General features: G+C 45.2%; 1 protein-coding gene across 1 annotated transcript in view; it reads left to right on the top strand.

Annotated features, from left to right (window-relative positions):
• Positions 1 to 17,379, top strand: part of LOC125456615 (probable voltage-dependent R-type calcium channel subunit alpha-1E) — a 714,016-nt gene that overhangs the window by 592,904 nt on the left and 103,733 nt on the right. Inside the window, exon 23 of the mRNA XM_059647713.1 lies at positions 10,062 to 10,170. Within this exon, the coding sequence (XP_059503696.1) occupies positions 10,062 to 10,170 (109 nt within the window). The remainder of the gene's footprint in view (positions 1 to 10,061; positions 10,171 to 17,379) is intronic.

The raw sequence follows: 17,379 nt of genomic DNA, 5'->3' as shown, positions 1-17,379 counted from the left end.
AACCAACATGTTAATGAACCAACTGGCAAGCAGGCTATCCTGCAGTGAGTGTTATGCATTGAGAAAACATTATTTAACAAACTTGTGCGTTCCATTTGGGAAGAGTGACCATAAAACTGATAGAATTGTACGTTCAGATTGAGAGTGAAGAAGTTGAATCCAAAAATTCAGGTCCTGAATCTAAACGAAAGTAATTACAAAGGCTTTGAGGATTGAGTTGGCGACGGTATATCAGGAAGCCTTACAAAATGGGCTGGCAATGGATTGGTAATGGCTAGTATTTTTCAGAAATGTGTGCACAAAATGCAACAAGTATTCATTCCAATTTGATGCACAGACATAACAGGAAAAGTGGCTCAACCATGGGTAACCAAAGAAATTAGAGATAATCTCGGATCACAAGAGGAAACATACAAAATAGTCATTTAGAAAAAGGAAACCTGGTAAATGGGAGTGTTTTGCCCTCCATCAAAAGAGAGGATAGAAATAAAAGAAAGGGGGACATTGAGTATGAGAGAGAATGATTTGGGAACACAAAAAGGGGCTGAAAGCCTCTATAAAATGTGAATAAAATAAAGTTAATAAAGAGAAGTATAGATCCCATACAGACAAATTATAATGGGGAGTAAAGAAATGGAAGAAAAAGTAACAGATACTTTGTCCTGTCGTTTCGAAAGAGGATACACGTAACCCCCCCACCCCCCCACCCCCCCCCCCCGCAACATGTTAAGGAACCAAGGGTCCAGTCAAAAGAATGGACCGAAGAAAAACAGTATTAGTCAGAAAATGGTGCTTGGAAAATTAATGGACTTAAAGGCTAAAAATCACCAGAACCCGATCATCTACATCCAAGAGTACATAAGGAAGTGGCACTGAAAATATTAGATGTATTAATGGTCATCTTCTAAAATTCTATAAGCTCTGGAGCAGTTCTTACAGAATGGAGGGTGGTGAATGTAACCCCACTGTTTAAAAAGAGAAGGAGAGAAAGTAAGAGAATTATAGACCAATTAGCCTGACATCCATTTCCAAAGATGGTAACAGAACGTTTGGAAAGCATTAACTGGACTGGACAAAGCCAGCATAGGTTTATAAAAGGCAAACCATGTTCAATAACTCTTACTGAAGTGTCCTAGGGATGTTAACTAGTGAATAGATAAGGGAGAACAAGTCAATGTGGTGTATTTGGATTTTCATAGGTTTTTGGTAAGGCCCTTCATAAGATGCTAGTGGGAAAAGTGACAGCACATGAGATGGGGCATTTCATGGTGTGAATTGAGAATTGGTTAAACACAAGAGACAGAGAAAGGGGATAAATGGCCTTTTTTCTGAGAGGCAGAGACTGACTAATAAGGAACCACAAGAATCACTGTTTGGGCCCCAGTGATTCACGATATATACAAATGACCTGGATGAGGGAACCTTCACACTTTGGTGTGAAAAACAGGAAGAAAGAGTTTAATTTGAGCGGTGATAGTTTGAGGAGTATAAATATTCAAATATATATGGTGTATTGTACAACAATGAAAGTAAACAGGCAGGTGCAGCAAACAATTAGGAAGGCAAATAGTATATATTTTAAAATTCATCCATGGGGTACGGATGTTGTTATCAAAGCCAGCATTTATTGTCCATCCCTAATTTGCCCTTGAGAATGTGGTGGTGAGCTTTGTTCTTGAACCACTGCACCCCATGTGCTGTAGATAGACCCACAATGGCCTTACGCAGGCAATTCCAGCATTTTGACCCAGCGACAGTGAAGGAATAACGATATATTTCCAAGCTAGGATGGTGAGTGGCTTGGAAGGGAACTTGAAGGTGGTAATGTTCCCACTTATCTGCTGCCCTTGTCCTTCTTGATGGTGGGGTAGTGCGTTTGGACGGTACTGTCTGAAGATCTTTGATGAATTCCTGCAGTGCATCTTGTAGATAGTACACACTGCTGCTGCTGAGCATTGGTGTTGGAGGGAGTGAATGCTTGTAAATGTAGTGCCAATCAAGCAGGCTGCTTTGTCCTGGATGGTGTCAAGCTTCTTGAGCATTGTTGGGGCTGCAGTCATCCAGGCAAGTGGGAGTATTCCATCACACTCCTGACTTGTACCTTGTAGATGGTGGACAGGCTCTGGGGAGTTGGGAGATGAGCTACTTGCTGCAGTGTTCTTAACCTCTGACCTGCTCTTGTTTCCGCTGAATTTTTATGATGAGTCCAGTTTTGTTTCTGATCAATGGTAACCCCAGGATGTTGATTGTAGGGGGTTTAGTGATAATAATTCTATTAAATATCAAGAGGCAGTGTTTAGATTGTTTCTTGTTGAAGATTGTCATAGCCTGGCATTTGTGTGGTGCAAATGTTACTTGCCACTTGTCAGCCCAAGCCTGGATATTGTCCAGCTCTTGCTGTATTTGGACACGGACTGCTTCAGCATCTGAGGAGTCACAAATAGTGGTGGACATTGTGCAATCATTGGTAAACACCCCCGACTTCTGACCTTACAGATTCACACAGCATATAAGACCATACAGCCCACTGAGTCAGCGCTGAACAATCTACACTTGTCCCATTTTTCGTCCTTAGTCCTATAGTCTTGAATTTTATGACACTTCAAGTGCTCATCTAAGCACTTTTTAAAAGTTGTGAGGTTTCCTATATCATCTACCTCCTAGGCAGTGCATTCCAGACACCAATAACACTCTTGGTGAAAAACATTTTCTAAAATCCCCTCTAAACCTCCTCCCTTATACTTTTGGCTGCTTACAGCTGCTTCCTATTAATCCTGTTCATGCCCCTCAATCTCATACCCCTCAATCACATACCCCTCTAACAGGTCACCTCTCAACCTTCTCAGAGACAGTAGGAACTGCCAATGCTTGAGTCAGAGATAACACAGTGTGGAGCTGGAAGAATGTAGCAGAGTTCTGAAGAAGGGCCCTGACTCGAAACATCAGCTTTCCTGCCCCTCTGATGCTGCCTGGCCTGTTGTGTTCCTCCAGCTCCACACTGTGTTACCTCTCAAACTTCTCAGCTCCAAAGAAAACAGCCTGAGCTTTTCTAGGGTTTCTTCATTGCTGAAATGCTCCATCCCAGGCAACATCCTGGTGAATCTCCTCTGCACCCCTTCCAAAAAAGTCACATCCTCCTTATAGTGTGGTGACCAGACCTGCACACAGTGCTCCAACTGTGGCCTAACCTGTGGAGGAAGGTCATCGATGAAGCAGCTGAAGATGGTTGAGCCTAGGACACTGCCCTGAGGAACTTCCTGCCTGGAGCTGAACTCCAACAACCATGACCATCTTCCTATGCGCCAGGCATGACTCCAACCACCGGACAGTTTAACCTCTGATACCCATTGATCCCAGTTTGGCTCAGCCTCCTTCATGCCGCACATGGTCAAAAACAGCCTTGATATCAAGGGTGGTCACTCTCACCTCACCTCTGGAATTCAGCTCTTTTGTCCATGTTTGAACCAAGGCTGTAATGAGGACAGGAGATGAGTGGCCCTGGCAGAGCCCAAACTGGGCGTCACTGAGCAAGTTATTGCTGAGCAGGTACTGCTTGATAGTACTGTTACTGACACCTTCCTACACTTTACTGATGATCGAGAGGAGACTGATGGGGTGGTAATTGGCCGCGTTGGACTTGTCCTGCTTTTTGCGTGCAGGATATACTTGGGCAATTTTCTACATTGTTGGGCAGATACTGGTGTTGTAACTGAATTGGAAGAGCTTTGGCTAAGGGAGCGGCAAGTTCTGGAGCACAAGTCTTCAGTACTTCAGTACTATTGCCGGAATTTTGTCAGGGCCCATAGCCTTGACAGTATCCACTGCTTCCAGCTGTTTCTTGATATCGCAGGAATGAATCAAATTGGCTGAGAACTGGTATCTGTAATGCTGGGGACCACTGGAGGAGGCTGAGATGGATCATCCACTCGGCACCACTGTCTAAAGATTGTTGCAAGTGCTTCAGCCATATCTTTAACACTGATGTGCTGGGCTCTTCCGTCATTGTGGATCGAGTCGCACAGCACAGAAACAGAGCCTTCAGCCCAACTTGTCCATACCAATCAAGGTTCCCAACTAAACTAGTCCCACTTGCCTGCATTTGACCCGTATTCCTCTAAACCTTTCCCATTCATGTCCAAATGTCTATTCAATGTTGTACCTGTATCTGCATCTACCACCTCCACTGACAGTTCACTCCATGTTACAAACACACTGTGTGTGAAAACGTTGCTGCTCAGGTCCATTTTAAATCTTACTTCTCTCACCTTTAAAATATTCCCCTATGTTTTGAACTCCCTCACCTGGGGAAAAGACCTTTTCTATTCACCTTATCTATGCCCCTTATGATGTCTCAACTTCTATACTGAGTGGTCTGACCAATGAGGGCAAGCGTCCTAAATGCCTTCTTAACCACCATGTTTATCTGCAATGCAGCTTTTAAAAAACTATTTAACTGAACTTCTAGGTCACTCTGTTCAACGACACTCCCCAGGGAGTTGCTTTTGATTGTATAAGTCCTGCAGTTGTTTGACTTCCCAAAATGCAATACCACACATTTATCCAAATTAATCTCTATCTGCTACTCTTCAGCCCGTCGACATAACAGATCTCGATCACTGTGTAATCTTATATAACTTCTTCTCTCTCCATTGTACCACCAATTTTGGTGTCATCTGCAAATTTACTATCCATGCGTCCTAAATTCTCATCCAAATCATTTATACACATGGCAAACAACAGAGGATGGGGATATTTGTGGAGCCTATTTCTCCAGTGAGCTGGTTAATTGTCCACCGCAACTGGATGTGGCAGGACTGCAGATTTTTGATCTGATCTGTTGGTTGTGGGAGTGCTTTAGCTCTCTCTGTCACTTGCTGCTTTCACTGTTTTGGCGTACAAGTAGTCCTGTTCATTTGCTTCACCAGGTTGACTCCTCAATTTTAGTTATGTCTGCACTGCTACTGGAATGCATGCCCTCTGCACTTTTCCTCTGAAACTGAGTGACATTCAGTGCCATTCCCTGCATCACCATGTCAGAGTCTGTGCTGCAGGGTCATTGTCTGTGTTACTGTGACCTTCTCATTATTGCAGGGTCATTCCCAGTGCTGGTGTGTCATTATCAGTCTCACTGTTGGTGTCACAGTATCAAACCCAGTGTCATTTGGTGTCACAGTGTCATTCCCAAGGCCATTCCTAGTGTCGTTCTTAATGTCACAATACCACTTCCTGTGCTTCAGTATCATTATCAACATCATTCTTGATGTTGCAATGTATTTCTCGCGTCGTTCACAATGTTGCAGTGTCATTCTCAGTGCCACGGAGTCTTTCCAGGTGTCACAGTGTCACTGTCAGCAGTGCTGTTTCATTTCCGGTGTTGCATCATTTCTGTCTCTGTCTCAGAGTCATACTCCATTTAATCAGTGCGTCACAGTGTCAGTCTCACTGTCACTGTGTCATTTTCAGCATTGTACTTTCACTCTCTGCCTCAGTCTGTTATTTTCCATGTCGCAATATTAGTATTGTGTTGCCGTATTGTCTCCGCGTTATTTCAGGTGTCATCATTTGTCTTGGTGCCAATCAGCGTCCCAGTATCACTTCTTTGTCATTCCCAGTGTCATTCACTGTGTCTCAATGTTATTCTCCAAGTTTCACTATCATTCCCTGGGGCATAGTGTCATTCTCGGTGTTGTCAGTCATTCACTGTTTGGCTGCCTCGTTCCCGGTGCTGCTATGTCATTCCACATGTTACAGTATTATTCCTGAGCCACAATGTCATTCTCCCTGCAGTAGGCTCATTCCTCGTGTTGCACTGTAGTCATTCGAGGTGTCCTTCTTGTCATAGTGTCATTTTTGGATGAGATTCCCAGTGTCACAATTTCATTTTCGGTGATGCAGTCTCATTCTCAATGTTGCTGTATTAGTTTCTGTGGCACAGTGTCATTCTCCATTTTGCATTGTCATTCCTGGGAATGGCAGTGTCTGTTTGAGTGTTGCAGTGCCATTCTTTTGTCAGAGTTTCATTCCCAATGTCATTTTTGCTGTTGTGGTAACAGTCATAGTGTCATTCCCAATATCACTGTGTCGGTCTTGACATTTTTTTTGCCACAGTGAAATTCCTCAGGGTCCGTGTGTGTCACATCATTTTCAGTGTCACAGTGTCAATCTGGTGTGACAGTTTCATTCCCAGTATTGCAGTGTCACTTCCCAAAGTTGCAGTGTCATTTTCTATCATGCGTTGTCATTTTTGGTGTCATTCTTGGTGTCACAGTGTCATTCAATCTGTGGCTGTGTCATTTCTAGTGTTGGAGAGCCATTCTTAGCATCAGTGTATCATTCTCAGTGTTGCAGCATCATTCCTGGGGTTGTAGTGTCATTCTTGATGTCACAGTGTCATTTTATTTGTCACTGTGTTATTCCCAGTATTACTGTGTCATTCTCAGTACAGCACTGTTATCCCTCAGGTGGTAGTGTCATTCTCAGTGTTAGTGTGTCATTCTCAGTGTTGCAGTGTCATTCTGGTGTGTCATACCCTGTTATCATTTTTGGTGTCATTCCAGTGTCGCATTGTAATTCCCAGTGTCAATCCTTAAGTCATTCTTGGCGTTCAAATGTTATTTCTGGCACCATAGTGTCTTTCCTTGTGTCAAAATGATATTCCCTATCTTATTCCTGTTGTAACAGTGTCATTCCCTGGTGACCCCATGTCATTTCTCTAACGCTATGTCACTCTCAATGGCATTCTTAATGTCACTGTGTCATTTCTGCTATCCCAGTGTGCTTATCAGTGTGATGTTCACTGTTATGGGTTGTTAAGTCATTGCCAATGTCAGCCTGTCATTTTCAGTGTTGCACTATTGGACTTCATAATGCAGTGTCATCCTCAGTGTCGCTGTGGCATTCTCCCTTTCAGAGTGTTGACTTTTCATTTCAGTGGCACCATTTTATCAGTATCACGGGATAATTACTGCATCGCAGTGTCATCCTCAGTATCATACTCAGTGGTCCAGTGTCATTCTCTCCATCGCAGCTTTATTCCCTGTGTCATTCACTAGGTCACAATGTCATGCTCAGAGTTGGAGTGACACTGACCATGTTGAACTGTCACTTTCTGTGTCATTTTCAGTGCTGCAGTGTCATACCCTGTATCGCAATGTCAATTCCCCTATAACAACTTACGCCTGATTCTGGGTCTCACAGAGCCGTTCCCCGTATCTCGGCGCCGTTCCCCGTGTCTCGGCGCCATTCCCCGTATCTTGGCGCCATTCATAGAACATAGAACAATACAGCACAGCACAAAACAGGCCCTTCGGCCCTCGAAGTTGCGCCGACCTGTGAACTAATTTAAGCCCCTCCCCCTACACTATCCTATCATTATACATATGCTTATCCAAGGACTGTTTCAATGCCCCTAATGTGGCTGAGTTAACTACATTGGCAGGCAGGGCGGTTCCATGCCCTTACCACTCTCTGAGTAAAGAACCTGCCTCTGACATCTGCCTTAAATCTATCACCCCTCAATTTGTAGCTATGCCCCCTTGTACAAGCTGAAGTCATCACCCTCGGGAAAAAGACTCTCACTGTCCACCCTATCTAATCCTCTGATCATCTTGTATGTCTCTATTAAATCTCCTCTTAGCCTTCTTCTCTCCAATGAGAACAGATCCAAGTCCCTCAGCCTTTCTTCATTGGGCCTGTGCTCCAGACCAGGCAACATCCTGGTAAATCTCTTCTGCACCTTCTCCAATACTTCCACATCCTTCCTGTAATGGGGCGACCAGAACTGCACACACTACTCCAAATGAGGCCGCACTAGCATTTAGTACAGTTGCAGCATGATATCACAGCTCTGGAACTCAATCCCTCTACCAATAAAACCTAACACACAGTAAGCCTTCTTAACAGCGCTATCAACCTGGGTGGCAATATATCCGTGTCATTCCCCGTGTCTCGGCGCCATTTCTCGTATCTTGGTGCCATTCGCCATATCTCAGTGCCATTCTCTGCTTCTCGGTGCCATTCTTTTAGATTAGATTAGATTCCCTACAGTGTGGAAACAGGCCCTTCGGCCCAACAAGTCCACACCGCCCCTTGAAGCATCCCACCTAGACCCATCCCCCATAACCCACACACCCCCGAACACTATGGGCAATTTAGCATGGTCAATCCACCCAGCCTGCACATCTTTGGACTGTGGGAGGAAACCGGAGCACCCGGAGGAAACCCACGCAGACACAGGGAAAATGTGCAAACTCCACAAGGAGAGTCGCCCGAGGCCGGAATCAAACCTGGATTCCCTGGTGCTGTGAGGCTGCAGTGCTAACCACTGAGCCACCGTGCCAGCCCTGTGTCATGATGCCATTCCCTGTACTTCGGCACCATTCCCCGTATTTTGGTGCCATTTCCCATGTCTCTCTGCCATTTTCCGTGTCATGGTGCCATTCCCCATATATCTGTGTCATTCCCATGTCTCAGCGCCATTTCCCGTGTCTTGGTGCCATTCCCGGTATCTCGACACCATTCCCCATATCTCGGTGCCATTCCCCATGTCTCGGTGCCATTCCCCGTGCCTCAGTGCCATTCTCATGTTGCAGTGCGATTCTTCATATCATTCTCTCTATGACAATGTCATTCTCTGTATCACAGTCTCATTCTCCCTTTCACAGTGTCATTCTCACTGTCACATCCTTGTTCCTGCTGTTGAAGTGTCATTTCCCTTGTAATTGTACACTTCGCAGTTTTACAGTGGCATTCTCGTTGTCACAATGTCTGTTGCTATGTTATTCTCAGTGTCACAGTGTCATTCCTGGTGTCATGATGTGGTTCTCCATGTTGCAGTGTCATTCTCGGTGTCAGTCTGTGTCATTTCCCTGTCACAGTGTCATTGTCAGTGTCTCTCTGTCTTGCCTCGGTGTCTGTCTGTGTTTCACAGAGCTGCCAGGCTATGTCCTGTACAGACAAAGCAGGACAAGCCCAAACTGGCCAATTACCACCCCATCAGTCTCCTCTCGATCATCAGGAAAGTGATGGAAGGTGTTAGTAACTGTGCTATTAAGCATCACCTGCTCAGAAATAACCTGCTCAGTAACACCCAGTTTGGGTTCCATCTGGACCTAGGTGATTGTCTAGTGGCATTGTCGCTAGATTATTAATCCAGTGACTCAAGCAATGTTCTAGGGATCTGGGTTCAAATCCCACCATGGAAGATGATGGAATTTGAATTCAATCATAATCTGGAATTAGGAGCCTAATGATGACCATGTAATCATTGCCGATTGTCAGAGAGATCCATCTGGTTCACTAATGCCCTTTAGGGAAGGAAATCTGCCACCCTTACCTGGTTTTACTGACTTGTAACTCCAGCCACAACAATGCCTCTGAACTATTCTCTGGGGAATTAAGGATGGGTAATAAAAGCTGGTCTAGCCAGTGACGCCCACATCCATGAATGAGGCCCAGCTCCTGACCTCATTATAGCCATGGCTCAAACATGGAAGAAAGAGCTGAAATCCAAAGGTGAGGTGAGAGTGAAAGTCTTGAATTCAATTTGCAAAGATGTCAGACCTTGCTGATGGTCTGTCCCTCTCCTGCATGTTCTCCCTGTGTCAAGTGCTCCGGTTTCCTCCCATAGCCAAAGATGTGCATGTTAGATGAATTGGCCATGCGAAATTGCCCTGGAAAGTGCAGGCTGGGTGGGTGAGCCGTGGGAATAGGGTGGGGTCTACGGCTGGTTGAGATACTTTTTGAAGTGTCATTGTGGACTCGATGGGCCAAATGGCCTCTTTCCACACTGTGGGGATTCTATGATTCCTGAAAGCGTTGACCCTCACTGATCGAAGAGACCACTGCCCTCCACTCCTGAAGGTGCTGACCGTTCTGCGGTTTCACGGACCCCATTTCTATTCCCAACAGGGAATCCGAAGCGGCTTCTCCTGTCTACTCCGAGTGAGATCCGTGGAGTTCAGGGGCACAACCTGGTACTGCATGGAGAATCCCGGAAAACCAAGCTGAGCAGCCATTCCCAACTGTTCCCTCTTCATTTCTCCTTTGTGTTTCTCTTCCAGGGAACAACCCGAGTAAATGCAGCAGCAACAGCTCAGTCAAGAACGAGGTGAAAAAGTCCCGAACAATTCTTCCCTACAGCTCCATGTTCCTCTTTAGCACGACCAATCCGTAAGTCTTGCCGGTTCCAGTTCAGTTCCCAACTCTCCAGAGTTGCTCTGGAGTGTTTCTGAAATTAGAGACACATATTCAGAGTCCTGCCAGAAATATTTGTGTGTTCAGTTTCCTTTTTCGAAAAAATACTTTGAAGGATAATTGCCTCGGCAGTTGCAGTAATGTCACTGGATAAGTAATCTAGAAGAATGTTCTAGGGGTATGGCAGCTGCTGGAGTTTAAATTCAGTTAATAAAAATCTGGAAAATAAAGCTGGTCTCAATCTTCGTGACCATGGCAACTAACATCAATTGCTTTCCACATCCCGTTTGGTTTACCTCATACAGCCATAGAGATCTACAGCACATGAAAAGTCCTTCTGGCCCCTGAGGACAGAAACAGTCACCTAACCATTTTAATCCTATTTTCCAGCATGACGCCCATAGCTTTGGCATCACAAGTGCACATCAAAATGTTCCTTCAATATTCTGAGGGTTTCTAGTCTCTCCCACACTCACAGGCTGTGAGTTCCAGGTATGGGTGAAAACATTTTTCCCTCACGCCTCTTCTAAACCTCTTGCTTCTCAATATAAATTTAGACCCCTGGATAATTGATCCCTCCATCAATGGAAAAAGTTCCTTCCTATCAACTGTATCTGTGCCCCTCTTACTTTTTACACATCTCAATCATGCCCCCCTCCCCCCTCAGTCTCCTCTCTCTAAGGAAAACAACCTCTGCCTTGGAAGCCTACAACCCAATGGTATCAATGTGGACTTTACAAGCTTCAAAATCTCCCCACCCCCGACCTCATCCCAAGACCAGCCCTGCCGACTCATCCTCGCCTCCTTGACCTGTCCATCTTCTCTCCCACCTATCCGCTCCTCCCACCTCACTAATCAAACCCCATCCCAACTCCCTACCTAGACTCACCTTTACCGGCCCAATCCCCGCCTCCTTAACCTGTCCGTCTTCCCTCCCACCTATCCACCCATCCCTCCCCACTGACTAACCCCATCCCAACTCCCTACCTATACACAGCTTTACCGGCTCCATCTCCACCTCCTTGACCTGTCCGTCTTCTCTCCACCTATCTGCTCCACTATCCTCCTTCTATCACCACTAGAGACCCCTTCACCTCCCCATTTCTGAAGAAGGGTTCCAACCCACATCAGCTTTCCTGCCCTGCTGATGCTTCATACCAGGCAGCCTGGTATGTCTCATCCACACCCTCTCCAGTGCAATAACATCCTTCCTATAATATGGATTCCAGAACTACGCACAGTATTCTGGCTGTGACCTAACTCGTAATTTGTACAGTTCCAGTATAATCTACCTGCTCCTAAAATCTATGCCTTGGCTAATAATGGCAAGTATCTCATATGACTTCATAACCTGTCCTGATACCTTAAGGGACCAGTGTACTGATCCTCAGTGCTTCCCTGGGTCCTACCATCCATCATATATTCCCTTGCCTTGTTTGTTCTGCCCAAGTACATCCCCTCCCACTTAACTGGATTGAATACTGTTTGCCACTGATCAGTCCATCTAACTGACCCGTTTTTATCCTACTGTAATCTAAGGACCACCTCCTCATATTTAACACACCACCAGTTTTTTGTATTGGCTGTGAACTTATTGATCAACCCTTTTGCATTCAAGTCTAAATCATTTATATAAACCATAAACAGCAAGGACCCCAACACTGACCCCTGTGTGATCCCATTAAACACAAACCTCCAGTTGGAGAAGCACCGCTCAACCATCACCCTCTGCTTCCTCACTCTCAGCTAATTGCAGATCCAAGTTGTCAAATTTCCTTGGATTCCATGTGCTCATACCTTTGCTATCAGTCTCCCAAAAGCCTTGCTGAAGTCCAAGTAGACACTATCAAATTGCTCTCATTTACCTCAATCCAGTTGGTCAGACATGACCTCCCCTTAACAAAACCATGCTGACTGTTCTTGATTAATCCCTGCCTCTCTCCAAATGCAAATTCTTTCTATCCCTCAAAATTGTGTCCCAGTAGTTTTTCCACGACTGAGGTTGTACTGACTACCTGTAGTTTCCTGATTTATCCCTTGCTCCCTTCTTGAATAATGGTACCACATTGGCTACTCTCCAGACCCCTAACACGCCACCTGTGGCCAGTGAGGAAATAACACTCAACAACCTGGGGTACATTTCTCCCAGCCCTGGAAATGTAACTACTCTCAAGCCTGCTGGACCTCTCAGAACCTCCTCTCTGCCTTTGCTAATTACTTTAGTTGTATCAAAGACCTTCTCCCTGATTTCTATGCCCATAACCTTTGAAGAGCAGGTGTGCATGCTGGAATGGATAGAGATAGAGGAAGCTGATGTACTGAAAATTTTGTCAAACATTAAGATTGACAAGTCGCCAGGCCCGGATCAGATTTGTCCTCGGCTGCTTTGGGAAGCGAGAAATGCAATTGCTTCGCCACTTGCGAAGATCTTTGCATCCTCGCTCTCCACTGGAGTCGTACCTGAGGACTGGAGAGAGGCAAATGTAATTCCTCTCTTCAAGAAAGGAAATAGGGAAATCCCCGGCAATTATAGACCGGTAAGTCTCACGTCTGTCGTCTGCAAGGTGTTAGAAAGGATTCTGAGGGATAAGATTTATGACCATCTGGAAGAGCATGGCTTGATCAAATACAGTCAACACGGCTTTGTGAGGGGTAGGTCATGCCTTACAAACCTTATCGAGTTTTTTGAGGATGTGACTAGTAAGGTTGATGAGGGTCAAGCTGTGGATGTGGTGTATATGGACTTCAGTAAGGCATTTGATAAGGTTCCCCATGGAAGGCTCATTCAGAAGGTCAGGAGGAATGGGATACAGGGGAACTTAGCTGCTTGGATACAGAATTGGCTGGCCAACAGAAGACAGCGAGTGGTAGTAGAAGGAAAATATTCTGCCTGGAAGTCAGTGGTGAGTGGGGTTCCACAGGGCTCTGTCCTTGGGCCTCTACTGTTTGTAATTTTTATTAATGACTTGGACGAGGGAATTGAAGGATGGGTCAGCAAGTTTGCAGACGACACAAAGGTCGGAGGTGTCGTTGACAGTGTAGAGGGCTGTTGTAGGCTGCAGCGGGACATTGACAGGATGCAGAGATGGGCTGAGAGGTGGCAGATGGAGTTCAACCTGGATAAATGCGAGGTGATGCATTTTGGAAGGTCGAATTTGAAAGCTGAGTACAGGATTAAGGATAGGATTCTTGGCAGCGTGGAGGAACAGAGGGATCTTGGTGTGCAGATACATAGATCCCTTAAAATGGCCACCCAAGTGGACAGGGTTGTTAAGAAAGCATATGGTGTTTTGGCTTTCATTAACAGGGGGATTGAGTTTAAGAGTCGTGAGATCTTGTTGCAGCTCTATAAAACTTTGGTTAGACCGCACTTGGAATACTGCGTCCAGTTCTGGGCGCCCTATTATAGGAAAGATGTGGATGCTTTGGAGAGGGTTCAGAGGAGGTTTACCAGGATGCTGCCTGGACTGGAGGGCTTATCTTATGAAGAGAGGTTGACTGAGCTCGGTCTCTTTTCATTGGAGAAAAGGAGGAGGAGAGGGGACCTAATTGAGGTATACAAGATAATGAGAGGCATAGATAGAGTCGATAGCCAGAGACTATTTCCCAGGGCAGAAATGGCTAGCACGAGGGGTCATAGTTTTAAGCTGGTTGGTGGAAAGTATAGAGGGGATGTCAGAGGCAGGTTCTTTACGCAGAGAGTTGTGAGAGCATGGAATGCGTTGCCAGCAGCAGTTGTGGAAGCAAGGTCATTGGGGTCATTTAAGAGACTGCTGGACATGCATATGGTCACAGAAATTTGAGGGTGCATCCATGAGGATCAATGGTCGGCACAACATTGTGGGCTGAAGGGCCTGTTCTGTGCTGTACTGTTCTATGTTCTATGTTCTATAACGTCCCTGATTAACACTGGCACAAAGAATTGATTTAGAACTCTACCTATATCCTCTGGCTCCACACACAAATTACCCCTGTGGTCCTGAATGGGCCTCACCCTTTCCTTCATTATCCTTTTGCCATTAATATATCTGGGAAGCAACTTGGGATTTTACTTTATTTTACCTGCCAGTATCCTTTCATATCCCCTTTTAGCTCTCCTAATCTCCCTTTTAAGTTCCCACTTGCACATTCTATACTCCTCTAGGGTTCTACTGCTTTGAGCCCTCAGTATCTGCCATAAACCTCTGTTTTTCTCTTAATCCAATGCTGTATGACCCTTGATATCCAGGGTTTGCAGGATTTGATGGTCCCAACCTATTTCTTTATTGGAACATGTTAGCCCTGTACTCTCCGTGTTTTCATCTTGAATGTTTCCCTGTGTTCTAGGACAGATTTACCTGAAAGAATCTGCTCCCAGTTCACTCTGACCAAATCGTATCTGAGCTTATTAAAATCAACCTTACTCCATGTTGAGAACTTTGATTTCAGACCCAGCCTTCTACTTTTCCATCCCAATCTTTAGTCAAATGAAAGTTATAATCACTGTATACAAAATGCTCCCCCACTGATACTTCAATCACTTGCCCAGCTTCTTTTACTAGAATTAAGCCAAGGACCACCCCCTCTCTTGTACGGCTACCCAATTAAGGGAAGGAATTCCGCCATCCTATGTATGACTCCAGACACAGAGGAGTGAGGTTGACTCTTAACTATCCTCCAAAATGGCCAAGCAAGACTCTCCAATAAAAAGGCAGTTTGGGATGGGTTAAAAGAAAGGCATTCCATCCAGCATCATCCCCCTTGCTTCCGTTTTTCCTTGAGATTTGGGGCGAGGGGTCCCCTCCCCAAATGTTGGAGACATTTATCCAATACTTAATGTCACCTCTAATTTCTATGCGTCTCCTTCGGATGTGATAGCCCAGGAGAGTGTGCAGGTCCCCCATGTTTCTGTGCTGTTTTGAATTAACAGGGAGCTTGTGCACTGTGAGAAAAGTGTTCCAACTGTTCTGCCTATTTCCCATCCATTCCCCATACTCAGGGGAAAGGCTGTAAGTGGATATTGACTTGATAATAATCGTGTTTTATTCAACAGACTTATTTGCAGCTCAAATGTTGCATTGCCATATAACATACATTTGGGGGGGGGGAAGTCATATAATGGACTAACTAATCATTTTAGAAACATAAAAATATTGCAGTTGTAGACAACTAGATGAATTTAACAGGTAACCGGGGAGTCGAAGATGGGATATTGGAAGACCGAATATAGAATTCAAATCACAGTAAAATTATAATCATCATTCCAACACAACTCTGACTGTGAACTACGTAAGGGTTTCTGCACCTCATGGAGAAAACAATATAAGGATAGTGGCTAAAATGTGTGGATTTCATACTTAATTAGGGAATTCAATGATGACTCATGGAAATAAAGAAAATGAGAGCAGGAGGAGGCCATTCAGCCCTTCAAACCTCCGCTACCATTCAAGATGATCATGGCTGACCATCCAACTCAGTCCCCTGCATCCTCTTTCTCCCTATACCCTTTGTTTCCTTTAGCCCTAACCTGTATATCTAACTCCTTCTTGAAGCATTTAAAATTTTGCCTCAACATCTCTCTGCATGGAGGCATTTCTGTTCATCTCAGTCCTAAATGGCCGATCCCACATCCTTAGACTGTGATTCCTGATTCTGAACTCCTCGATTGTAGAGACGTTCTTCCTGCATTTACCCTGTCTAGTCCTGTTAATAAAAGTCTGAAAATTAAAGCTGGTCTCGGTAATCGTGACCGATACAACTAACATCGATTGTTGTTCAAATGCCATCTGGTTCTCTTCAGGGGAAGGAAACCTGCCATCCTTACCTGGTCTGGCCTACATGTGACTCCAGACCCACAGCAGTGTGGTTGACTGTTAACTGCCCTCTGGAATGGTTGAGGAAGGCACCTCAGTAATCAGGTTAGAATTTTATCGATTTCTATGAGATTCCACCCCAACCCCTTTATTCTTCACTTTAGTGAATATAGTCCTAACCGATCCAGTCCCTCCTCATAGTCAACTCTGCCATCCCAGGAATCAGTCTGGTAAACCTTCACTGCACTCATTCCATAGCCAGGACATCCTTCCTAAGATAAGGAGATCAAACTGCACACAGTCCTCCAGGTGTGATCTCACTCAGGCCCTGTACAATTGCAGTGAGAGATCCATGTTCCTGCATTCAAATCCCTAAACTCACATGATTTAAAACTGGCTCCGCTTGCTAAGAGACAGTGGCCTATTTAACAGTTGGACGTCGGTTGGCATGTTTCTGTGTGTATAATGGGACCTGACTCATTCACACTAAAGCTGCGCAATGTGGTGATCTAGGACTGAAGCAGTTTACTGGATGGCCCTATGATCCAGGAGAGGGTTCACAGCTTCTTGGTCTGTGGAGAGCCTGGTAAGGAATCTCCAATAGAGGAATTAGATAACAAGGTGTAGAGCTGGATGAACACAGCAGGCCAAGCAGCATCAGAGGAGCAGGAAGGCTGACATTTCAAGTCTGGACCCTTCTTCCATTTCTGAAGAAAGGTCTCGGCCTGAAACGTCAGCTTTCCTGCTTCTCTGATGCTGCTTGTCCTGCTGTGTTCATCCAGTTCTACACCTTGTTATCTCAGATTCTCCAGCATCTGCAGTTCCTACTATCTCTCTCCAATAGAGGAGTGATGTTCTTCATCCATAGTGGGGAAGGAAGTGACAGAAGCAGTGAATTTGGGAGGAGATGACCTAGGAGGCGATAACCAGCAGCATTGCCCCAGTAGCCGGCTCCAATGACACACAAGATTTAGGGACTTGACACTAGTGGTCAAGGTGAGATCACATGAACATATAAAGGAATAATTGCACCACAACCTGAAGGCACTGCATCCACCATTGCAGTAAACACGATTTACCAGCACAACCCTCACCTCAAACCCCTCCCAACTTTTCATCCTTGCCTACGCCTTCAGCGTAACGTCAGGTGTGATGATCGCATGGCATTCAGTACCACCGTTTGCAAGTCATTGTTTGCACGATGCAGCAAGGTCTGGAAAATTTTAAGACATGCACTTGTTAAGTGGTCAGTAATGTTCACGCCACTCAATAACCATCTCCAACAAGGGAGAATCTAACTGTTGACCCTTGACATTCAATGGTGTTACCACCACTGAATGCCCCACTACCAACATCCTGGGGGTTACCACTGACCAGAACCTCAACTGAAAAT

This window comes from Stegostoma tigrinum, chromosome 8 (assembly GCF_030684315.1).
Source record: "Stegostoma tigrinum isolate sSteTig4 chromosome 8, sSteTig4.hap1, whole genome shotgun sequence".
Lineage (NCBI taxonomy): Eukaryota > Metazoa > Chordata > Chondrichthyes > Orectolobiformes > Stegostomatidae > Stegostoma > Stegostoma tigrinum.
Note: the sequence above shows the minus strand (reverse complement) of the source record. Positions and strands in the feature narration are given on the sequence as shown.